The 25632-nt window shown below is 40.7% G+C and overlaps 2 protein-coding genes across 4 annotated transcripts in view; one reads left to right on the forward strand and one right to left on the reverse strand.

Annotated features, from left to right (window-relative positions):
• Positions 1–5209: 5209 nt before the first annotated feature.
• Positions 5210–14006, reverse strand: dync2i1 (dynein 2 intermediate chain 1). Of its 3 annotated transcripts, XM_041961393.1 has the most exons (24): positions 13900–14006; positions 13611–13664; positions 12820–13492; positions 12668–12735; positions 12253–12480; positions 12066–12131; positions 11627–11683; positions 11454–11459; positions 11065–11296; positions 10817–10919; positions 10535–10664; positions 10307–10418; positions 10137–10231; positions 9891–10020; positions 9607–9779; positions 9245–9407; positions 8231–8344; positions 8053–8114; positions 7056–7107; positions 6906–6966; positions 6490–6589; positions 6233–6364; positions 5806–6029; positions 5210–5711 (listed from the first exon to the last, which is right to left on the reverse strand). In XM_041961393.1, the coding sequence occupies exons 1-24, from the start codon at positions 13912–13914 to the stop codon at positions 5540–5542; spliced, it is 3222 nt and encodes a 1073-aa protein (XP_041817327.1). In that variant the 5' UTR covers positions 13915–14006; the 3' UTR covers positions 5210–5539. The 3 variants fall into 3 exon arrangements, with proteins under 3 accessions (XP_041817327.1, XP_041817329.1, XP_041817328.1); XM_041961395.1 differs by lacking the exon at positions 12066–12131; XM_041961394.1 differs by lacking the exon at positions 11454–11459.
• A 608-nt stretch (positions 14007–14614) lies between these two features.
• The window catches only part of esyt2b (extended synaptotagmin-like protein 2b), a 30676-nt gene continuing 19658 nt past the window's right edge, over positions 14615–25632 (forward strand). Inside the window, exons 1-6 of the mRNA XM_041961341.1 lie at positions 14615–15258; positions 20480–20521; positions 21067–21201; positions 21508–21584; positions 22421–22493; positions 24577–24666. Of these exons, the coding sequence (XP_041817275.1) occupies positions 14857–15258; positions 20480–20521; positions 21067–21201; positions 21508–21584; positions 22421–22493; positions 24577–24666 (819 nt within the window). The 5' untranslated portion in view covers positions 14615–14856. The remainder of the gene's footprint in view (positions 15259–20479; positions 20522–21066; positions 21202–21507; positions 21585–22420; positions 22494–24576; positions 24667–25632) is intronic.

Raw genomic sequence — 25632 nt, forward strand, 5'->3', positions numbered from 1 at the left:
AGCAGGTCATGAGCACCAACCTGATGAGGTCATTCTCCTCATTCCAGATACACACTGTCCCATCTAGACTGCTCGAGACAAACACCTCCAGATCAGGACACACACACAATCCTGCAACAAAACTGAGCCAGTCACTCACACACACAAAATAAATACAGCACCACCTATAACACAATTTTAAGAAAGCATGTGAAATTTTGTGTCCCTGATGAATCAATTTTTGTTTTGTGACCTGTGAAGTGGTCTAAATGTCCCTCCTTGGGTGGATAATTGGTCTGGCTCTGGTCAAGTAGGTGAAAGTGCAGTAGCTTGCAGGTGCCATTGTTGGGCTCTTGAAAGGTCAGGGCTAGCTTAGGCCCCAGTGCTGCCAGGTAGACTGGAGGCTGGCCACAGTGCAGACTCAGCTGCTGGCTGAGACACTCCTGGATAAAGGGGGATACTTTCCACACCACTACTGTCATGTCCTCACCTTAGGAAACAGAAAAAGTTGCTATATAAACACTGACAAACGTTCAAGGCAAATAAGGTTACATTGGGAAATACCTGTAGAGAGGAGATAGCCGTTCTCAGGATACACCTGCATTGTGGTAACTCTCTGGCCATCGTGTGCTGGTGTCCGGTACAAGACCTTCCCATCATCCATTTTCAGAACACTCACACAGCCTCCACTTTGGCCAAGAATGACAAAAAACCTGTGACCAGTTGCAAGAAAACACTTAAGATTAGGGCTAAGATTGCCCTCAAACTTTCATCACAGGATGCCTCACAAAACAATAAGTTTTATAAAATCACCACAAGGATTTCCCTAAAGAAATTTTCTAGGATTTTCTTTACGGAAACCCCTTTGATCTCAAAGTGTTTACTCTTAGTTATGCAGTATTATTATTATTATTATTCCCTTATGCATTGCTAGAAGGTCCTTATTTATTATTTAATTTATGATGATTGAAAAGGAGAAGATACCAGGAGGCATTTTCAGGACAGGGAAAACCCACTGAACACTATGAGTGATGCACAGCTCTTTAGAGAGTACTGATTTGACGTAGCTAGCCAGCCAAATGTGAACAAAACTCATTACTAAAGTTAGCTGTATTGTTTTATTGAAATTCACTGGTTTGTTCTGTTGACCCCTGTCGATTTTTGGCTTTCTTCTTTCTTGTTATCACAGTAATATTTTCTATATTTCTTCAATACTTTTCTTGATCTACAGTTCACTTTACAAGATTTCTTCTTTTGATTTTGTCAGTTAGTTTGGGCTCTGTTTGAGCATATTTGTTAAGGCTGAGTTAAATTTACAGTTGAATTAAGTGCTCAGCTTTCCATATTCTTTGAAGAGAACGACATTGTCATCTTCTGTCCAGTTTAGCTTTCTTTCCCTTTTTGTATTCTCTTTGTTGTCCATTTTAGAGAAGCTAGCTAACTCTGACAATAGAGCTGTCAAATAACTTTAAAGGATGATGTGAGTGAAGGGTCACCATGGTAACTGAAGTTCAAATGTGCAGTATTATGACAGTAACAACCGTGAAAGCCTTAGTCTAAACATTAAGGCAAGGAGACAGCATAAGAGGCTTTATGAAAAGTCTTAAATAAACCTTTTAGCTTAGGGAAATATTTTGCCCAAGAGACAAACTTATATTGTAAGGAACTAAAGGTAATTTATGCAACTGAGTACTTACTCAAGCACAGAACAATCAGATTTACTGAAATAAAGATATTTTCCCCATTGTATATTAGTAACGACAGAAAAATTGCTCACTTATTCTTGCCGTCATCAATAGCTGCCTTGTTTCTGTCACTGCATCCTCTTCTCTCCTGCAAACTCCTCCACCCTTCTAAAGCTCCCTGTGTGTCAGTCACATAACTGTAAAGAACCAGGCAGCAAGCCGGGCCAGGTATCGGTAGATTCTGGGCACCATTCTCAGTCATGTGGTCCCTGTGTTGCCAGGGCCCCCGGCCTCTCCTCTTCCACTCTTGCATCAAAGTGATTGGATTAGTGAGTGTGTTGGCTTGGAGCACCGTACCTGTCTCAGTCAGAGCCAACAGAATCTCTTTTTGCAGGCAGTAGTCAGCACACAAAACCCTCTGCTTTGCCTTGAAGGAAGTCAACACATCTCCTGTTTCTGCAGCAACAAGCATGATATCACTGTCCCCACTGACACAGAGGACTCGTGAAGGGTAAGGAGCAGGGAAGGGGGAAACTAGGATTTGTCTCAGTGGGCATCCTTTGTCCACTTTGAATTTGCAGTGGAGGGTGTACAAGGTTCTGATGGTCCAGAAGTCAACACCCTGGTGAGAAAAAGAGAAGAAAGTGTCTCCCTCTCTGTTGCCTCCTATGCACAGCAGAGGGTTTTTCTGCTCTGTTTGGACACACTCAACCACGTCGCCCTCTTCCACATTCCAGCAATGGATCGTAGAATCCACAGAGGCTGATAACAGCATGCTTGATGCAGGGCAGCAGAACAGTGAGTTCACCACACCTAGACACCGAGAAACAGAACATTTTGATCTTTTGTCTAATCATGAAGAGGGACAAAATGTGCATAGACGTTATGACTTTACCATAATGTCCTTCAAAGGCCACACGTAGTTCCCAATCTGGACCCCATATTCTAATGGAAAGCTCTTCAGATGCAATGATCAAACAGCCCAGTTGAGAGCAGTACACTATTGCAGTGATATCTCTGTAAAAAAACAACTTGTTAATCTTTTTGCTAACAAATTCAACCCACAACCAATCACATCACATGCTCCCATACACACCGTAAGCAGAGATCCCTCTTGTGCTCCAAAACCTTCCCGCAATCAAGGTCAACCACTGTCACGACCCACCCATGCACAACAAAGGCTCTGTGGGGCCTGCCAGACTGTGGAGGAGCCAGTGCCATTTGAGTGAACATGCTGTGCTGAAGTCCCTCCTGTATCTTCACCTTACACCTCATGAGCATCACCGACCACACACACACATTCCCTACGCCTGCAGTCACCAACTCTGTGGAGTGTTCTGCAGCTTGACAAACACAAATGTCCAGGGCATCAGCAGCAGCATCCAGGGGGTGTAACTCACTGTTCAGAAGTGTGAAGACAGGCCCTGGGCCCCAACCCACCAGACAGCCAGAGATCTTTGTGTTGGTCAGGCCCATGAAGGGGAGGCGTAACGAGGAAGTTTGCTTGTGGCCACCTGCTTTGTAAATGCAAACTGTGTTGTCTGAATGCAGGCTAATGAATCCTGCAGCAGCTTCAGAATACATCATGAAACGCACAGGGCTGTCACAGGGGAAGTGCTGCTGGCGATGGAGACCATGAGTGAGCACATGCTGTTTGCGCTGAGAGTTTTTTACCTAGAGAGTCAGACATAGAGAAAGCACACAAGGTGTGTAAGACCTCTGAAAGTGATCAAAGCAAGTGTGCATCATGTCAACATGGTCTACCTTGCCTGTAGCTTGCTTCACATGCTGCTTGAAAAAATTCTGCTTTCCCAGTGTCCTCCTGTTCTCTTGAGACAGAGCCCTTAAGTTGGGACTGGTGAAGGCTGCTGTTGTTGCTGTAGTCTCCTCGCCTGGGGCCGCCATTTCCAATACACAGGATTCTGCTGCATCCACCGACCTTTTGCACTTTTGCAACTAAATTCTCTTTTTTTGCTGATGGCTATGTGACATTTACTTGTCGGGGTGGAAGAGTGAAAAACACAGACAAAATGAAACTTTGTACAGTGTTGTAACATTATTTTCTTATAAGAAATAACAAAATGTAACAGTTACACACATTATCCTAAGTGCCTGTACCTGTTAAAACATCTGCAATTACTATTACCTTATTTTGAGTCACTCTTACATTTAAATAGTCATATAATTTTAAAGACAAGTTTCACTTAGATTCTAAAGATTTATTTAGACCGGGTCCTACTCATCATTCTTGAACTAGCAGCATTTCCTACTGTAAACATTATTTTCCACATTCAAGTGGGGGAAAGAATACCAGTTTTTGGTAAACATGGGGACCTTCTCTTTCCTCTTCTTCCTTTAAAATCTGTTCTGTTTTACACTATTTAAATTTCTGAAGGCCAGCATGTCACTTTTTGTCTGTTATCTGTTTAGAAATGTCTGGAGAGAAAAAACGTTATGCTATTTGGCAATTCAGTAAGAGATATAAGGCACACCAATTAGCTAGTGGACAAAACATGGTTTCAACACAAGTCATCATTAAAAGACAACCAGTCAACAAAAATAACTTACCTTTTAGCTAACGAGAACGTCACTCCTTGAGCTAAAGACTAGCTTAGCTAACTTCAGCTTTTTTAGGTCATCTATAAAATTGAAGATTTATAACGTTATGTATAATCCCAAAAGTTGGCTAAACTAAGTTAATATTCATGTTTACCTTCAAACAACAAGTACGTGTGTAGCCCGGATGCAGCAGTGCGTCTTTAATCAATACAATGTTATGTTTATTTACCTAAAAACAATGAACAAAGCTAGCGTTAAGTGCGCTAAAAGTTTGTTCCCTCGGTTCCCAGCCACAGCGTGAGGAGCTCAGTGTTGCCATGCAACGGGTTGCTCGGCTACATCCATGGCTGCAGGTCGGACTAGCTTGACTTGAAGCAGCAAAAATGGCTTCTCACATTTGGCTTCTTCAAATGAAATAAATTAAAAGTGGCCCTGTGGTTTAAAACACGACCAAAATAACTAACATTGAGGACAGTGAGGTCATGTATTAAAGTTCTTTGGGATGGTTGGATATCTGTTACTGGATATCTTATTTGATGTAAGGGTATATTACATTTGAATATCTTTAGGCTAATAAATAAATAAATAAATAAATAGATAGATAGATAGATAGATAGATAGATAGATAGATAGATAGATAGATAGATAGATAGATAGATAGATAGATAGATAGACCATCGGAATTGCATTCTTTGTATACAGTATGTCTAGTGAAAACCCAGTGTCTCCAAATTTGAAGATTTAGTTTATTTATGATTAACATTTCTAGTTAAATTAAATCTTACTTTATTATTAATTCTCTCTCTCTGAAAAACAAAACATAATAAAAACCTGTAAATTTACACATTTGAGATGAAAACATGCTTGCTTTATCTTAGATCATGAAGACTTGACATTTTGGAGAGATCTTAAAGTTGAGGAATAAAATTTGGAGATGATGATGATGTGTTAAGCAGGTGCATAAAAAACACAACTACAGATATGCTCAGTTTATTTAATAAAAATTAAACTAGTTGATACTGTACAAATATTTTACATTAATCAATATCAGTCAACAGTAGAAATATTTACATCAACAAACATTTACATTATTTAATTCTTATAATGTAATTATGGAGGATATTAAATGAATTGTGGCCTCTGTGGAGGATCTTTGGTATTCAGCCACATTCTATATGCTACAAGCTATAAACTATACAATGTGACCGTGACAAAAACAGACTTATAAATTGATCTTTATGCTCTTGTGGAGTTTAAAAATGCAGCAAATCTTCTGAAACACAAACACATCAATGCAGCCATATGAGATGCAGTTTTCAGAAGGCCTCAGTCATCATACTCTCCAACTTCTCCTCTTCAGCAGTAATGGGCGCAGTCAAATTTCTTGTGAAATACTGCATTTCTATTGTTCCTGACTCATGTGCCAGTGCTATTCCTGAATATACGTTTTGTTGTCCTGCGTCTCCAAACACAGCCATGGCAGTCACCCTGAGGAGACAGCAGAACACATGCACCACATATCAGTACAACAAATCAAACATTCCTCAGAAAAAGATCATCCCTCTTCTCTGTCTGATTCTACCTGTCAGAATTCATCCTTTCAGTGACCACAGGCTCTCTGTCATTTTCCAGCAGGTCCCATATGTGGAGGTTAGAGGCTGCATCCAGTACACAGAAGACTGCTGGTCTGGTTTGAGCCCACTGCAGTGAGACCACTGGTTCACCAGCTGCACTGTCCTTCCACTCTGCCACAGGCTGCTCATGGCTGACTGCATGCAGCCTGATGCTGCCATCCCCACAACCCACCTGGAACAAGTGGAAAAAAGGTTTCAATGTACATTATATAGTATATTATTATTTAAGCTTTTACATGGTACTGATAAATGAGAGCAGTTTTCTTGCTTTTGTTTACAGCATTAAATCCTTGCAGGCCACTGCTGCTGTACTTCAACATTTCTATGGAGGCAATGAAAATATGACTTTCTAATTCCAAAAAAATGCACTCTCACCAAGAACAAGTGCCGCATGAAGGGAGAAAAGTGGATTGAGCTGATGTCAACAGGTCGAACTCCCACCTCCTGAAACCTGTAAAACCTTGGCGGAGCCTTCAAACCGTGACTCGTTCCATGATTGACCAGACCCTAGACAGAAATTATATTAATACACCATCACAAAATGACCAAAACTGTTATTGAGGTGGAAATCATTTCTTAATATCTTCACATGGTTAATTTTAAAGGACATCAGTAGACAAGATTATGCTCACCATATTGGTGCCAATAAAGAAATGATTGGAGTCTGTTGGAAGGAATTTCAAATGAAGTGTCTGTAACGGCCCCATTTTCACTGCTTCTCGTGGTGATACCCTGAGAGCCAGACAGTCCAAGAGAGGGAGAAAAGTGCCAGAGCACAGGTGAAAGGTTACAACATTCCCAGCCAAAAACAAACCATGCAACAGTGGAACACAACGCTGCTGCACATTCACTCTGCACATACATGACCATAGATATGTTTCCATCAAACGTTGAGGTGACACAAACAACAGCCAGCAGCACATAACAAACAAGATCTTATGACCACGACTGAGCAGCTGCGTTCCACTGGGCAAAGACATTGTGGGGTATTTTGAGCCCAGTGGCTGGCAGTGACAGATGATCATCATAAGCTATTTATCAATCTCACCTCTCAGCAGTGAGGAGGGAGGAGCTGTGAAGTAACTTTACTTTGCCCCCAGGCCTGAGCCCTGCAAGAGAGAGCGAGAAAGCGGCTGAAGCTGGTACCACATGTGTGAGAAAGCTGAGTAAGTTTGTGGAAAGAGAGTGCGTGCCTTACCTAGATCTGTTGGTGAGCCGGCCTCGTTAGCTTTTGGGAGTTCCACTACCACCTAAAGGACACAGGGAGGAAGTCATGAAAGTCCATCATGGTATAACTTTGCTGTTTGTGTAGAGCAGCGGTTGTCAACACAGGGCGAATATCTGTATATGAATGGATACACGATAGACTAGAGTGCCATTCTGAGCCTTAGTAATATACATTTTTTTAATATTAATGGATTGTGTCACTCCTATTATGATACCTTGTCTTACTTATATTAAGATTGTAATTATGCACAAAGTGCACCACAAAGGATGGTGCAAACCGAATGTATAATGGTCCCATGGAGTCAGTGATTTAGCTGTGGGCTACAACTGTTGTTTTTTTTTGTGTGTATTTGTTGGAAATGTGGCATATTGGCAGCATTAACAGTATGTCGAATTGCCTATTAACAATTCCTCTTTACCAGAGACCCATGGATGCACAGACAACTATCACTGGATGTCTCTGACACTGAAAAAAACATAAAAACACAATGATTCTCAAGCAAGTTCTGAAATTATAAGGAGGCACCTTTTTTTCTATGATTTATGGTCACTTATTTGCAATGGACATAGGAGATAAGATATCCTTGGGAAGTCTAAGTCACACTGTGTTTGAAAATATGTGTATCATGTCTGTATGTTTGACAGAGTTATGACTCTGAGAAGGAGTGTGATTTTTTACACAAATTGTGGCAATCAGGTGTTAAAGGTTTTAAATGTACCTTAATTGCCTCCATGAGGTGTACAATAATAATTATTACAATAAATTACTTCCTGCTACTTTTAGACCACTGGCATGCACATGTCGCTTTCACCTCACATAGTATCTTCTCCTCACATTTCTCCCACTGCGTTCCTGCTTTAACTCTCCTGTGCCCCCACCCCCCCATGCATGCCTCAGTTTGAAAACCTCTGGAGTAAAGAGAAAGTATGTGCTATCTGTATTTGTACTGCTTTGTTGCACAACCTACCCAGAAATTTAAAACCCCACTTTCATCCAGAGAAGCCAGCTGGAATGACAATCCTGACGACTCTGGATTGTAAACAGAATAACAATTAAATATAAAACCAACTGCGAATGGCAGAAACATATAGTACATTCATACAATGATACACATGATCCTGATCATTGGATTTTCCATTCCTTACCTTCCTCAGATGCCAAAAGGGGAACCTCTGGCCTCAGCCCCCCCACTACAGTGGAGGGGACAACTTCTACAGAGGTCACAGATGAGAAATGACCTGCACTGGCCATCACGGCATCTGCGTTGACAAGGTGATAGAAGAGAGGATATCAGCACACACTAAATCAAAGGTTCTGTTACATAAGAAAACAGCCTCTGAACTTTAAGTGAGAGAAGGAGCAGGGGCCGTGCAGAATCACCATACACAGTAAATAAGGATGTTTGTCATCTATTGCCTTCTGACATTCATTTTCTTGGGATTGCAGAGCACAGAGTGAAATACAAACTACAAAGATGGCCGAGTGAAAGATCAAGGGGCTTTATATTCTTAAAATAAAGCAGACATTAAACAAGCTCTGGAAACACTCTGACGTTAAAAAACATTGATTTTGGTTTCCTCAGAAAAAAAAAAGATCTCGACATTACTTGTAAAATGCTTTTGTATGTGGTTTAAGGAAAAACTGGCTGGAAAATCCCCAGCGCCATTGACCTAAAATTCATATGCACACCATAAATGAATTTTAAAAATAGATGTTTTTTGATTGATTCATCCATCCATCCATCCATCCGGTCAGAAAGCCAGCCATTTTCTCCTGCCTGTCCAGGTCATGACTAATGATAAATTAATGGTATAATAAGGAATTATTGTTATATGCTGCTGGCAAATCATCAATAAATAAATGCACATGGAAAGTAACCCTAGGTCTTATCATTCGTTTTCATTGATATTTTTCATACTTTGGCTGATATGACTGTCAAACAGTTCTTAAATTACATTCTGTGTGGTGTTAAAAATATATGTCTTAAATTTCATTTGGTGAACCCCACAGAAACCCCTGGGGAAATCACCACCTTCTTTATATAATGACTACATTTGAGATAAAGTGGAACAGAGGAATAAAATGTACATCTGTGCTATTAACCTCTCAGCCAACCACATCATGCATTGAAAAAAAATTAACCATCATCTTTGACATACCAGTGGAGAAGGTGGGCTGTCGAAAAGTCCACTCATCCTCTCCTATCTTCAGGCGATAATGGTTACGAGCATGCTCCCTCAGGTCCCACAGCACCACAGAGCCAACTGACGTGCCTGCAAACACCAATGTGGCCTTTCCGGAGCTGAAGCAGCAACACTGCACCTGCAGTGAGCATTAAAGTTACTGGTGCATCTTGATCTAAGACAGGTAGACCAAATGGCTGAAGCTGTCTCCTTCTCCTATCACATAAAATGTCAATCTCAAGTTTTTAAGTCTCTAGAATGCCCTGAAAGTAAGTTTGCATATTTATGGTTGTTTTACTACCATTGCTATAATTGAAAAAGGAACCTGAAAATGTCACCTCAGATTCATAGACAAGGACTTTTTGGGGTCTGGATGGCTCCCAAATGTTCCAGATGCAGATGATGGTGCAGCTGTCCAGACGCACAGCACTGGGCTTCGTTGTAGGGCTGTGGACTGACATCATGGTGTGCCTCTGCACCTGAGAGAAGTGCACCACGCTGATGCTGCGACCTGCAATTGATCAAAAATAGTGCGATCCATTGGAAGAGCTACCTGAGTAGTATAATCACAAGTGCCATGAGCCACATGCTACAAAAAGCAGCTGCTAAAACACGTGCATACCATAAAGAAAAGGCAGCTTGGTGTTGAGCTGTAAACTTCCATCGCTGAAAGACAGCGTGTCTGTTTGAGACCTCAGCTTCCTCTGGGATTTTCTCTCAGCTCGATCCTCTTCCAGCAGGACCACCATGACCTTGATTCAGTCACAACACACAAAGAAAACAGGCCTTCGCTACAGCCATAGCAACCTTCATGTAGGATGTAAACAACTGCTACATTTTTTGAACTGTGTACAAACAAAAAGACAACCTGTGAGGCTGAGCGCATAAATGCTGTCAGACGCTGTGAATCGAAGTTGGCTTCACTTATGGATCTGTCTCGTGCTTCATGAGCAAGGTTCAGATCTGTCACAACAAAATCCTTGTTATTAAACATGCAAACTCTGAGGTCATGGGAGAACAATCTTGGTTGTTCCTTACCACCACAGGCCCCGCTGTGCTCTGGAGGATGCTGCGTCCACTTCTCACACATCTCTATCTCCTCTGTCTGGATGTCTCTGTCTGCATTGTCCTCATTACACTGAACATAAGCCTGACAAGGACCAAGTTTTCACACGTTATTTAGAAATGGACATTATCCTTTTCTCTTTTATATTTGGCTGCAGGCATCTGTGTAAACCAAATGAGGCAACAGAAACACATACTGACCTGCTTCGTGTTTGCAGTTCCAAAGCTTCTGATATACATGTCATATTCATTAACAGGTGGGAGATCCAAAAGGGAGAATGTCATCGAGAAATCCAGATCGATTAAGCGAAGGAGCTCCGTGCTGCGTTTTCTGTGGCCAGAAAAAATACATATTGAAGATACAGTTCTAGAGCTCATAAAATGTGCTAAAATAATCATGAAATGTGCTAAAAAAACACAAGTTATTCAACCATATTCCAATTATCCATTTAACATGAATGTATTTATTGCAAGTTAACCTACTTCTGTTTTGTGGCAACTTTCTTGCTGACTTCACGCTGCTTTGCGGCCACAAAGTCGATAAACTTTCCACGTTGGGAGGCTCTGCTCTGGGTCTTTTCGGATCCTATTCACAGAGCAGCAAAGATGCATTATATCTTGTGCAATTCTGCACAAAATATGCTTTAACTCAGACAGGAACAAACAAATCTGGGTACGCTGTCACATGTAATAACACCAAGTGCATATATTTTGGGTAGAAACAACTTTACCCCTGGACCATTTAGGCCCATCTTCCTCCTCTCTGCTTGTAATTTGTCTGGACTGAGCTGTTCCGACTCTCTCGTTCTCTTCATCCATGGCTCTCTGAATTGCTTCAATTTCCTTCCTCCTTTGTGCTGTGAGTTCCTCCCTCTCTTCTCCCACCTCTGGATGCTGTGGCTCCTTCTCGTCTTCACCTTCATTTGCACTCTCATCCATCTCCTCAAAATCCTCCTCATAATCCTTTGAGCCGAGAAATGTATTAGGAGCTATGACTGGGGATTTATTTCTTGCTTATTACATTTAATATGTTTAATGCAAATAAATATGAATGAGCACAAACTTTACATCTTCTAAAAACTACAACTGGCTGCACTTATAAAAAGCTATGAATACTCACCAGTTTCTTAGAACATAAATCGATTACAGCATGCAAAAGTAACACAAAGACAAGTAAACGTTAAAAAACAAAAATGTAATCACAATGAGAAACCTAAGAAAACTAACCCCCCCCCCCTAAAAATCCTAAAAACATGGTTCTATAGTAAGTGACCTAGAAGGCTATATTATTACCTCAAAGTCATCCTCATATTCCTGGTCAGCCAAATCTTCATCATTGACAATCTGCAGCTGTGACATGAAAGCATGAAGTAGAAAATATGTTACATACTTAAATAAGTGTTCAAAGACTCTTCGGGATGGTGCTGCATAACAGTGAAACTGAAGCTGAATAAGAGTGCAGTGCATGCAGTGCAGACAGCAGATGGCTCACAAGACCAAGTTCATCAGTTCAAGCTTATTTCTTCCAGTTTCAGCTCATAACATCATATAACAAGCTGTGCTGTGAGCTGAAATACTGTTTGCTTTCATGCAAGAAAAGGAAATGTAGCCGTGAGGTCATACTGGTATTATAATATCAATGTTCAGCCAGTTAACAATGGGAATAAGAAACCGCCAGACTTAAAACAAAAAGAAATCCGGAAATGCACAGCAAAGTAACAAAGCATCTTACAGGCTCCTCTCTGTCTGCTACACCTGCCACACTAGCTGCGCAGTGGTCAGATACCTTTGCTGCATCCTGGATCGCAAAAATGATACATGGGGAAAAAAAGGCACACACTTAAGTTGGGAACTATAAACAAAATAAAATAAAAGGATCTACATATTACAGTGTACAGGCATCTTGTGTGCATACAAACCTCAGTTTTAGTCTCATGCCTGTGACTTTTGTCAGATGCTGATTTGTTGGAGCTGGTTCTGTCTCTGTGATGATTTCTTTGCAGGTCTTCCCCCTCTCTGTGCCTTCTCTCCCTGTGTGTGTCCCGTTCCGCTCGCTCTCTGTCACCACGGTGATGCCTGACCTCTTCACTTGACCCCTTTAAGTCTCGATGCACCCTGGATTCACTGTCACGCTTCCACTGTTCATCCTGGAGAGCAGCAAAATCCAAAAAACAAGATGCAATCAAAGGATTTTTGACACTACTACAATTAAAGCCACTAGTCACAACTCTGAAGTGAAATGCTCTAGAGGTGTGGGATATAGACAGATAAGTGTTAATCAATTATTCAAAATTAAAAACAGTGATGGACAATAATATAACTGCAGATTCTTACATGATTTCCTCTCTCTTTGTGTCTCCTCTCTCTCTCCTCTTTATGTCGTCTATGTTCGTCTTTGTGCTCTGAAATCACAGTTGTCGACCCCACATATAAATAATAATCCTGTGAACATGGCAAGCTAAGTGAACGCTCTGCTGTGGCATTACCTCTTTCCTCCCTCAGCTCCGAATTCTTTCTGTCTCCGTGTCTCTCTCGTCGCTCTTTGTCATTCCTCTTGTCTTCATAATCATCTTTGTGTCTCTCTCTCTCTCCATGCCGATCTCTCCTCTCTTTATCATGCTTTTCTATCTGATCTCTCTCTCCCTCTCTGCTTTCCTTATGTCTCCTTCTCTCCCTCTCAGACCTGTGCTCTCTGTCTCGTTGTTCTCTCCTTCTTTCCTTGTCTTTCTCTTCTCTCCTTTTGTCCCTGTCCTCCTCATTGTGCCTCTCTCTATATCTTTCCCTCTCTTTCTCCTTGTCTCTGTGACTTTCCTTGTCCCTCTCCTTTTCATACCTTTCCTCTCTATCTCGCCTTCTCTCTCTGTGCTCTCTGTAGTCATCACCATACCTCTTTTCGTCTACCATCTTGTCTCTTTCCCTTCTCTTCTCCCTGTCCTTCTCATCTCTTCTATCCCTTTCCTTATCACCTCTCCTATCTCGTGAGCCCTCTTTCCGTCGATCTGCATATCTGTTTTTTTCATCTTCATCTCTTCTCTCTCTTGTAGTCTCCCTTTCCCTGTGCTTCTCTCTCTCTCGTCTAGACTCCTTCTCTAGGTCTCTGCGGCGTCTCTCTAGGGATTCCCCACCACGGTGCTTTCTCTCGTCACCATGTCCTTCTTCCTAAGAAAAAGACAAAATAAAACCATTTACATTATTTGGATGAAATTTAGTCTATTGATTTAAATACAGCTTGAATCACTGTTACATGCAGTGCTTTCCCACGCTCTCTAAAACTTACCCTGATGTGTCTTCTCAGGTCAGATGGTCTCCATGTGTCTTCCTTGGTGATTTTCTAAATAAATAGATTCTTTGTATTCACTAAATGATCAAATCAAAGCTCATTCAAAGACAATATAAACATATGTTTACATCAGACCAAATATATTCCATTCAATCAAACAAAAACACGTTCATTTCTAAAGATAACTAACATTTGGTAACTACCACGGCGGACATGACGTTATTTATTGAACATATATTCCCCAGCTTTAGTCCGCATACGGTAAGGTCAAAGACAAAGCAATTACCTTGTCGCTTTGCATGTTCTCATTTGTCCATTTATTTCTGAAGTCACTCAATCGCCGAAAATTAGCTCATAGTTTTGTAATGACGCCGCCATGATGGTGAATTCCAAGTGCGCAAGCGCAGTTATTTGAAACCAAGGAGACGCGTCACTTCAACTTGACAACAGGCTTATTAATCACTAACAGAGCAATCCCTGGAATCAACAACCAGTCGCCCTGGCAACGGCTAACGACTTCGCTATAAAATCTGTATTTTTTAACAAAACGAATAAAAATGTTTGAAGTTTGCTTAAACGATTATGACGTTCGACACCAGTTCCCCTGGTTGCTGCTAAGTGAGTTTTGGTTCATTTTGAGGTTCGCTGTAAAACACGTCTGTTGATCGATTTCTCTGTGCTCGTCATTCTACACACGTTCTTATTTTAACGGCTCTGGCATTTTATAGCCAGCTAGCTAGGCAGTAAGATACGTATTTGTTTGAAATATCCACACTTACATATAATGGTTCTTCCGTTTACTTTAAGAATGGCTATTTTTCCGTGTTCTTGACGTTACCGGGGTATTAACACATCTGATACTTAGAGGCTGTGTTTACCGCGAGTGAGAACCAGATGGCAGTATTTTTCATTTTTAGCTAGGCTACAGGCACCACAGGGAGCGCACGGTGCATGATCCCTGTGCGTTTTAGGAAACTGTCATTTCAAACCTGTGAGGAGCAAGGACGAGTAGAGCTGTGGATTGGACCGGCTCAGCTGGCCATTATAATCAAGAAATGCGCTCAGAAGCTTTTTATCGTTCGTTCTAAAGTGGTCAATGCCAACGATTCCTCCGAGGGCAATGGGCTGGTGTGCAGTTGAGCCGACGTGAGAACAGGGTCCCCAAAGGAACCGCTTCGGTCCGCCCGCACATGGGAACCGTGTCTCCCCACTTGACCCGCATTTTAACATTTTGAAGACGGACATGTCTAGAGACAACATGACAGATGTACGAGGAGCCCATTCCCACAATGCGAGCCCCGCTTCAATTAAGGAGAACGGACACGCCGTGCCGAGCCCCGCTCAACCCAACTTTCCGCATCCCTCAGCGGGGAACATACCCGACGACACCCCGGTGTCCTCCACTAGCGAGCTGACCCAGACCTGGGTTCACCTTGCAAAAACGTTTGTTCTCATTTTCCCCATTTACGCACTGGGCTATTTTGAGTTCAGTTTCAGCTGGCTGTTGATCGGACTTGTAATTTTTTTCTGGTGGAGGAGAAACACGGGAGGGAAGCACAGCCGACTGAGTCGAGCTCTTGCTTTCTTTGAGCAGGAGGAGAGAAGTGTCAAGCAGAGTCTGACGACCTCTGATTTACCGCCATGGGTAAGACACTCTGAAATACAGTAGATGAAATAATGTTCACGGTCGTTTATCCGAGCTGAGCCGGTTCCCCGAAGACCGTGTGGTATTTTTGTGCTAAATCTTTTTGAGTTTCCAGGAAAAACAATCAGCTGACAAAGAGCATGAGGAGCAGAGTTGAGCTGTAAAGCTGTGATGGAGCAGCTGTTCCCCCAGCAGTGACATTAGACTGAGTCCCAGTCTAAATACAGCAGCGTACAATGGTAAACCAGACACCACGCTGGAAAGGAAACATGCTCACAGGGTCCCTGTTATTTTGGGATTCAGGCTGCTATCTCTCTTGCAGTTAAGTCACTCTATTACTGCAACACTTGCGAGATAAAATTGGAGTTCTTGACTTTTCCATTCAGGGTTAACAGTTCAGTGTTCAGGGTTTTTGTTCAGGGGGTCTACTGGGTCACACTGGGTCTACTGAGTGTAAGACACTCAGTAGACCCAGTATGTAAATTGATGAGATAACATAGGTCCAATGTAATCAAGTGGTACCCAATACAGTTCGGATAAAAACATAATAACATAATTATATGTTATATATAATATATATGTGTATATATATCTAAAATAGTCATAAATATTTTTCCCTAAAAATGCCACGTTATGTGACTTTACTCCAGCACTAGTGACTTTGAAAGAGGCTTGTAAAACACCATGTAATCCATGTTGTTAACTGGTGTCTGGAGGGAGCTGCATAATAGCATTCAGGGGAAGCATCTCAAAGTAAATGCCCTGTCATCTTTTAGGGGGTTCTAATAATTGATATATAATATAAATGCACTTAGTGTCCCTGATGAAGGTAATACAGTCTTTCTGTGTCAGAATTTTAAATTCTATATTCTCTTCTGTATTGACTATAATGGAAGTCCAGTGGACAGTGAGAAACTGTAGGAGCCCCCTCATATTTATTAGTGCCTTGTGTATAATCTGGAGAGGAAATTGGATTGAAATTTAGAGACCTCTTTTCACGACTGTCACGATGATGTTTTTTAGGATACCAGATGGTCCCAGGAGTCCAGTTTGGAAATCACTAATTCGATTGCATTTAACCAAGTGCTATCCACGCACATAATACTGCTCAAATGAACCGCAAATTAAAGTGAGCCTCTTCTCCTTAACCTATCTAACTTATCTGTTAGCCCAACTAATCTACAAACCCAACCTTTTCCGTATCAGACTCATCCAAGATGCACAGCTCAGCTGGTCAGTGACGTGAAGTGCAGCCTCATGTTTGGAGAACAGTAAAAAGCTTATTCCGCTGACACATGGCTGAGGAGGCATTGAGGCCATTAAATGGGCATGTAGAAGCTAGATGGGGTAGAGCAGCAGCATCCCACTTAAAGGGAAAAAGTATTATTGAATGGCCTCAGCACCCCAATGCCTTAAATCTGCGGTTGATAGAAACTGCAAGTCGAGCACTACATGTAACTCTTGTCATACCTGGTGTGGCTGTCCATGACGGTTGCAAGAAATCACATTACACCTTCAGGGGCTTTACAGTGATTGATTAGCCTGTCTCAGACTGACAAACTGAGCACGTACCACTGTGCCGATACTGTGCTGTCATCAGGGGTCTGGATTTTCACCAGTTACAGCTTCCAAATCTTGGCTACGGCAAGTTTCTCCCCACTACGCTAAAGTGAGCCTTAATAGACATGTCACTGCTGTCACAAAAGCTTTTTAAGCAGGAGTGCACCATTCCCAAACTTCTATTCCTGCAGTGCACTCCACCTTGTTCCAGTTTATACCCTCAGATGTTTTCATCTGGGATGAGTCATTGTATGGGTGGGGTAGCAGCTACTTACAGTGAACGTATCAGTATGGGTCTGAGCTTAGTATCACATGGGAATTTAAATGAAAAAAAATCTCACACTGTCTCACTAACTGCTATATTTATTCACTTATATATGAGCAAGCATCACAACAGACTCAGGCATTAGTTCAATTGGGGAGAAACCTTCAGGAAACACACACACACACACACACACACACACACACACACACTGCCATCTAGGTAGAAGGCTTTTCTCTTCTTTAAACCATCATATACTATAACCCTGATTCCAAAAAAGTTGGGATGCTGCATGTAACATGCATCATAACAGAATGCAGTCATTTACAAATTGACTGTGTTTAAAACAGTTTTACGAAATGTTCCTGAGCTCGTGTAGTAACATTCTTTATTCAATCATGTGATCACAAAGTGGTGAACCTCGCTGCATCCCCGCTTGTGAACGACTGAGCCTTTCCAGGGTGCTCCTTTCATACCCAATCATGATACTATCACCTGTCACCAATCAACCTGTTTACCTGTGGAATGTTCCAGACAGGTGTTTTTGGAGCGTTCCACAAATTTGCTGTCTATCTTTCCCAGTTTTTGGGGAGTTGTATAAAAAGATTCGCTAAGGATTTGAAAGTAGCTGCAAAAGTGACAGTATTCATCTTTAATCGTCCAATGTAATTATACATAAAACATTACACTGTAGATTTTTGGATGTCACTTGGGACACAAACAGTAGTAAAGAAGGAGGCCAAAATGCTGCTTGAGTTCAGTTTTCTGATATGTGTGTTGTTAAGACGATTCACATTGTGTGCATTGGAGCAGAAACACATAGTTGCATTTATGTCAGTGTGACATATGAGATGTACCGTAAGTTTGAAAGGTAAGCATTACAGTGTGTGTCTGAAATCAGTAGGAGTGATGTCTGCTGTATCTCTCAATGTGATACTTTTGCATTTTTTGAAGATATAAGTCTGATGCTTCATTAGCTATATAATGTTTAATTAATAACAAGTTTATATTTTGAGTTCTGTCCTGATAACATTACTTGCTTAGTTTAGGCAGTCTGAACGAAGGGAGAATAGTTTGAAAAGTGTTAATTACACTCTCAAGACCTAAACCACAACAACACAGCAACGAGCTAAATAATTGAGACGCTCTGCACCCACTCTGCTGCACAGCTCAGTTTTCTCAGCCAGCACTTAAATGCATCCTTTTGAGTATAACATCCATTACTTCACCTGCATTTTCTGAACAAGGTCACTGTGTCAGCTGTGATAATGAAGCCATGCCAGCGTCCCTTCCAGAAGATTATATTGTTTACACCTCACAATGTACAAACTATAGGCCTGAATCTGTCATATTAAGTAGAACTTTCTGTTCCCCCTCCTCCTGCTCTTTTCTCTGCTTTATCCACACTTTGACATAAATGCTGGATAAGCACTTTTGCTGCCTCCATGAGGAATAGTGCTGCCCCTTGTAGCTGTCGCACCACATCTCATATCTCACCAGCACCCCGGCCAGATCCGTCACTTTGTCTTACGGTTGAGATTAGGGAATAAACGACTTCAAATCAATGTGATAGAGAAGTAGGGTTGTATATGTGTTATTTATTAACATGGTGTGTGGATGGCTGCGCACCTTTGTGCACGGTATTGACTTCATTCTCTGCATTTCCTTTACCTCGTGTTAAATCAATGCCTGATTTACTTTGACCGTTCGAGAAGATTAGTCAAACTGGAACTCAGTCTCACAGCACAGTTGTAGTATGCACATCTGTGGAGTGCTAGAATGAGACTGATATTAAATATTGGTATTGGATTTATTTAGAAATGTAGCAACATTTTAAAAGCACAGTCTTAAGGTAATCTTTATTTTCTAATTTATCTGTAAATTCAACAGTCTTGAGCAAATAACATATAAGATGGCATGAATGCAACATTCAAAATGTTGACAGGAAAGCAGTGGTCATATGATCAATGCATTCTTCATGTAGAATATAGAGTTGAGAAACTTTTTTCATCTTCCTCTTTCCTTCATCTTCTTTCTATTATATATTCTTATATTTAACATGTTGAATGACTAAGAGATGTGTCTTCTTCAAGCTTTTCCTTTTCTGTTTAGCAGAATTAGAACCCAAAAGCTTTTGAAAAATAGAACTTGACCTTGGGGTTTGGAAAGGTAATTAACTTTACAAATTTCCACTGCACACAACAGCTGTTTGAAACAGTTTGGAATGCTTGCAAAGAACAACATTCAGTGCAGCGTCTTTGTTCCAGACTGAAGTATCTAAGCTACTATTGAACGGATTGCCATGAAATTTGGAGCAGATTTTTATGTTGCCCAGAAGATGATTCCTACTAACTTTGGCGATTACCTGACTTTTCATCTAGAATCACCATCAGGTTGACATTTGTAGTTTTAAGTGTCTCAACTACTGGATGGATGGCCATAAGATTTAATACAAACATTCATGTCCCCTTCACGATGAATTGTAGAAACTTTGGTGACCCATTAAGTTTTCATCTAGCAGGTCAAATTTTCTTTCTTTTACCTAAAAGCCTCAGCTGTGCTTTGTGTTTAGTGCAAATTGGTAAATATTAGCATGTTTGTAGGCTAAACTACAATGTGAACATGATGAACATTTCACCTGCTTACACGTAAGCTTGTTAGCATTGTAACTGTTGTTGTGACATTAGGATTTAGCGCAAAGCACAGCTTGTGCCAAATTACAGCCTCAGGGAGATGCTAGTGAGGCTGTAGACTCTGCCTTGTTGTAATGATGGTGAAATAAAGGTTGAATAAAACAGAATGCAGTCATTTTCAAAGTAACTGTGTTTGCTGACAATGGTTTTACAAAGTGTTCCCGAGCCTGTGTACTAATATCCTTTATACAGTTGTGTGTTTTACAAAGTGGTGAACCTCGCCCCATCCTTGTTCGTGAACAACTGAGCCTTTCGAGATGAAACATTAATTGTATTGTCGTTCGATTGATTACAAAAAGGATTAGCATCTTATCACATTCTGTTAAAAGATGCTAAATCCAAACCATTTTTCGAATTGGGATTGAACTTTGAAACCGTTTAAAATGGAAGAAAAGAACGCTCTGCACACTTTTGTTTTTCATCAGAGTGAGTCTGCACCTGTTATCTGCTATGACTGCAGTGATTTTCTCCAAAGTGGTTGCTTTTTAAACTGAAAAACAAAGAATTTCACAAATATGAATGAAAGTCCAGTTAATAAAAATTGACATTTGAATACAAGCTTTTAGTTTAAATGATCACACAAGAATTTTTAATGTATTTAAAGTCAGATTGCCTGTGGAACTAATCTCTCCACATAGATTGAATGTGGAACCTTAATGAAACCCACATGAACTGGAGATTATCTGCTCTGTTTTCTCCATTGTAGGTCCACTTCCCTGACGTGGAGCGAGTGGAGTGGCTAAACAAGGTAAAGAATTGAGCGGCTGTCTCTTGAATTTGTTTGCTTGAGTGAAGCCCTCCTACTTGCTTTTTATACACAGGAGTAAATGGGATGTCTGTCGCTCCTCTTCCCACTGGGGCTGTGAGTGTTGCCACACTGCAGCACATCAGACTTAACATGCAGCCCTGTTTTTCGCAGCACAGTGAAATGCATTAACCCCTGTGAATCCCCACGGCAACAACCTGGATGTACATTTTAAAGCACTCATGAGTAAACATTAAAATGATCTAGACACTGACATCAAAATTTAATATGTTGGTCCCTGCTTGATGCTTGTGAGTTACTTAAATAGAACAGAATTTTGAATTTTTTAAAGTTATATCATTCACAGTGTGAAAGATGTACCTGTAGAGGTAGCAAGAATAGCCTAAAAAGGGGTCTTACAGCACATACATTTAGATGCATTTTAGAATAATTTATATGATGGAAAAGAAACATTTTTAGTCAGTCCCTTCATGACTCTACTACAGTTTGTCTTTAAAGTTCAGTCCTTTCTTTCTGTATCCCCTCAGACAGTGAAACAAATGTGGCCCTACATATGCCAGTTTGTGGAAAAACTGTTCCACGAGACGATCGAGCCGGCGGTGAAGGAATCCAACTCCCACCTCAGCACCTTCTGCTTCAGCAAGATCGATCTAGGAGACAAAGTGAGCACCTCCTAGTGTTCCTGCATGGTTCTTAGACCGATCATGTGTTGTTTCAGCAGTCACAAAACAGACTACTGGCAGCAGGTGTCGTTGGGACAGCTGGGGAGGGTGTGTGGGAGCTTCAGCGGGAACATACATGCACGTCGCTGACATATGTGCTTGTTTCATAAATAGTTTCCATGTGGGGTCAGGAGAGGGGTCGACTTTGTGCTAACCACGTGGGAGTTTGTGAGCGGTGGTGGTGCTGGTGTGTTGAAAGACTGCAGTGGTGCAGTGGTCATAATGTTTCCCTGTGTTGCGGTGTAGCCCCTGAGGGTCAACGGGGTCAAGGTTTATACAGAAAATGTGGATAAGCGGCAGATTATCATGGACCTGCAGATCAGGTGAGCTACCAGATCCCTGTTTAAATCACTCCTGTTTTACCTCTGCAGCTTCTTTCTGATTGTGGTTTAAAATGGTTTCCACAGACCCTGAAAGAGCACTCGGCTGATTTAACATTGCACTCCTATAACACTGTCAGACTTATGATGGACAGTTTTAAAAAAAAATTATGCGACAAAACCAGAGATATAGTCTTTTGGTATTTCACTCATTCCTTTTCTTTGTCAAAACCTGACAACAGTTCAGTTGGGGGTAAAGTCAGGGTGGGCAATTTAATGCAATTTGTCAGATTTTGCGAAGCCACGAAAGCCTTTAAATGACTGTTTTCACATATGCAGTGGTACTCCCTAATAAGTGACAGACTTTGATGAGTAAAATTAGAGGCGTAGCCCTTTTAAGGGATTGTTGATCTGAAATAATGGAGTTAAAGTTTTAATCCTTAAGAGTTTAGTCCTGGTTGATTTGGTGACACCCATGGTTAATGCTAATAACAGTAAGTACAGCTCTAATACAGTGTTTGGAAACTGAGCAATAAACAGTGAGGGTGATAATGAGATGAAATTAAAAACAGTAATGCAGGATCACATATGGCAGTCTGGAAAACAAGATGATTCAAAAATGTTGAATATGACTCACTGAGCACAGTAACTACAGTCGTATCATATCCGGAGGAAAATCCTACATGTTTGTGTTTGTGAGTGTTAAAACAAACACAGGAAAGGAAATGAATAAAACATGGTGTCTAAACCAATGCAATGCCTTATCCGACCGAACCAGACCTTGAAAGTCTTTTTAAAATTGATTTTTATATGACATGCTTTGTGTTTTTGCCACTCAGCTTTGTCGGAAACACTGAGATTGATGTAGATATCAAACGCTACTACTGCAAAGCTGGCATTAAGAGCATCCAGGTAAGGAAATTTCTTTTTGTTTCACATCCTCACTGAGGTACATTCCTTTGACATGAGTCTTGGCCTCTACAATGGTTGTCAGAAAAGGAGCATGAAGTGTTAGATAGAAAGTGACACAGTCACCTCAGGTAAAGGTTGTCCTGTCGGCTCTAAGTTGAGGGGATTTTTCCTGTATTGGATGAATCGCAGCTTTGATTTTTGTGCAACATTTATCAGATGCTGAAGGTTTTTGCACAGGAGGTTTTCTCCTTTCACTAGAGCACCATTTCTTATTATTTCTGTGCCGTGACATCTATTAAATGTCTGCAGGTACAAAGCTTTTAGCATGAGTATATAATTTCATCACCACTGGTATGAAAGTACAAATTACTTGTGTGTATTGTGTACTCATAGTGATGAGGCTGTACTAATAACAATAAATTCTCTACAGCAATGTTTCCCAACCCTTTTTAACAATGCCTACTTGCAACCCTTTGTCACAAATTGCATATGTCTAAATATTGTGAACAGTTCAACCAAAGACTAATTTTCTGAGATTGTTTACTTTGAATTTTATTTAGAGGCCTTGGAAGGTAAAACTCCATGGTCTAATAAAAAATAATCATAGTTTTGTACTGCAGAAATGTTTTCTTTCTTCGTTCCTATCCCATTTATTGTCTTGTAACCCCTTAAGGGTCCGAAGTTGGGAACTACTTCTCTGCAGAGCTATAAAGGTAATCCAATACAACAGAGTGGTTGAAGAGAAAACAAAATAAAACTGAATCATAATGCACAATAGAGCGTAAAAACATAATTATAGCAAGGTTATGGTGTACAATTTAACTTTGAATCACTGTAAAAGATTATAATTTTCTCAGACTGAGCCCCTCCTCTATTAAATATATGTAATTCACATCAACATATAAACTTTGAAAATTATTATGTGTGTATGTGTGTGTGTGTGTGTGTGTGTGTGTATTGGTGTCCTTGACCCCTTTGTGTGTTGCTGCAGTGGAATAGAGCAAGCAGAAAAAAACAATCAGCGTGCCTCCTTGGAGACCGAGTGCTGTTCGGTCTGTCCCTGGGGGAGATCTGTTGCTCGCTGCCCTCATTATGTAACTCAGGCAGACCTACATATCTCTCCAGCTCATTATTAACCACTAATACATTAGTCCCCATCACTCCTTGAGCTGGTTTACACAGAGCAGGTGCGTTTGACTCCATGACACCGCTGAGATTAGTGATGGCTTTGTGAGGAGTGGGGTTAAACACTGGCTGATATTGGTCTATTATTTATTTTGTGTGGTCCCACTACCAAGATGGAGGTCCACTCCTCACCACAACTACTTTACATTAAAAGCCTGTTAAACGTTTAAATTACGACATTTTTCTTTTCATAAATAAACCCATTATGTAAGATCTATTCATCATTAGTGTGTGTCGGTGTCCCTGCCTTTAAGACCTGGTCGTTAAGATAGACAAATCTAAATGGGGGTTTGAATTCTTGCTCATACCTCTGATAAATTCAAGGATATATACTTCACTTTGGTTTGCCAGCTACTGTCTGTGTCATTTTCTGAGGAGCTGATTTAAGGAAATAATGTCTCATATTGAACTTGGCCAAGAAATAACATGAAGCCTTTAAATGAATGAGATGACATTTACTTTGAAGAGCTGCATGCAAATTTAAAAGAGCTCAAATAGTGTTGATCCCAAGAGTGTTATTGGTATTGGTTGGACAAGATTTTCTGACTATCCACCCTGAAAATATAAATATAGCCTCAAAACAAATATATTGGTGCTAGAATTTAAGCATCCTTTGTTCCCTGGTGTGGATTAGAGCAGCTGTGTGGCATCCACATGACGCATGTAAGGCACTTCCAGCACCATAATCCCTGTAATTGTCATAATATGTTATTGAGAAGGTGGAGGATGACACGGGGCAGGTGTGAAATAAGGCCGTGATCGAGTTTCCAAACTGTCATGTGCTACAGCTAACAGCTCCACTACTGAGGAATGTCAAGAGCCAGCAAGGTGTGAGTTCCCGTTAACTCTCCCTTTCTGTATGAGTGTGTGTCAATGCGTTGCTCTTGTGTTTCCATAGATCCACGGCGTGTTGAGAGTGGTGATGGAGCCGTTGCTGGGTGATATGCCTCTTGTTGGAGCTCTGTCTGTGTTCTTCCTCAAGAAGCCAGTAAGTCCAGGCGCTGATAATATGACACTAGTTAATTCAATTAAAGCTGGTTGATAGAGAAGCAGTGGAAATTAAAATGATACAGCAGTCTGAATAAATGTAGTGTGATTAGAGTGGAGGCTATTAAACTGGGATTTGTATGTTGAAATAGAAAACCAGCACCTGAAATGATGCAGCAATATGACACATTCAGTCTTAGACTGTTATTTTACATGGCGTTTGAAAATTGTGAACTTATTTTTGAATTATCTGCTTTCTTTCTGTTCTTTGTACTCAATAGTTTTTCCAAGGTTGGCTGCATTTCTGTGAATATCACAAAATGTCAAGAATATTATGAGAAGAATTTATACCCCATTTTGGTTCTTTGGGCATTTCATATTCTCACTAAGTTTTATGATATTGTACAACATAAAACAAATTGCTCCTTAGTTTTCTGCTTTGCTAATCTTTTTACCTTTTTCAGGCAGAAATAATAATGATAAACGGAACTTGGATGTTAAATGTTAATTTCATAATTCAAATAACTGCTGAATCGTATTACAGTGTGTTTCTTCATTTATCTTCATTTTACAGCCCTAACTTTCAGTTTAATTTCACTTTTTTCTCCATCTGTTCATCAGAAATACATTTTTAGATGTTTTTTTCTGTGAAAAAACTCCATTCAGGCTTACATTGGCTTTGCTGGAACTCTACACCTTTGCCTCCATGCGCAGATCTAAGTCCACCCACCCCTCCTCTCGTCTGCAGCTGACAGTCTCAAACTGTCTTTAGTAACGTTTGCAGTAACTTTCTGCATCAACACCCCTAAGCCGTATAAAGTGTCCTGTCAGCATTTGACATGACTCATCATGTAACTTGGCAAACTAACCTTGGCTAACATTATCTAGCACACTGCAAATCTGTTGGACACAGTCAACAGATAAAACACATCAAAAATAATCTTACCAACATGTTGGTTTGTACTCG

The sequence above is a fragment of the Chelmon rostratus genome, chromosome 20 (assembly GCF_017976325.1).
Source record: "Chelmon rostratus isolate fCheRos1 chromosome 20, fCheRos1.pri, whole genome shotgun sequence".
In the NCBI taxonomy this organism is placed as follows: Eukaryota; Metazoa; Chordata; class Actinopteri; order Chaetodontiformes; family Chaetodontidae; genus Chelmon; species Chelmon rostratus.

What these genes read in the sequence shown, in the direction of transcription:
- dync2i1 (XM_041961393.1), bottom strand. An exon ending in GCACAGCGGGGCCTGTGGTG is followed by an intron (nt 10,232 to 10,306) that starts GTAAGGAACAAC and finishes TTGTTGTGACAG; the next exon opens with ATCTGAACCTTGCTCATGAA. An exon ending in TCCTTGTCTATGAATCTGAG is followed by an intron (nt 9,408 to 9,606) that starts GTGACATTTTCA and finishes TGCTCACTGCAG; the next exon opens with GTGCAGTGTTGCTGCTTCAG.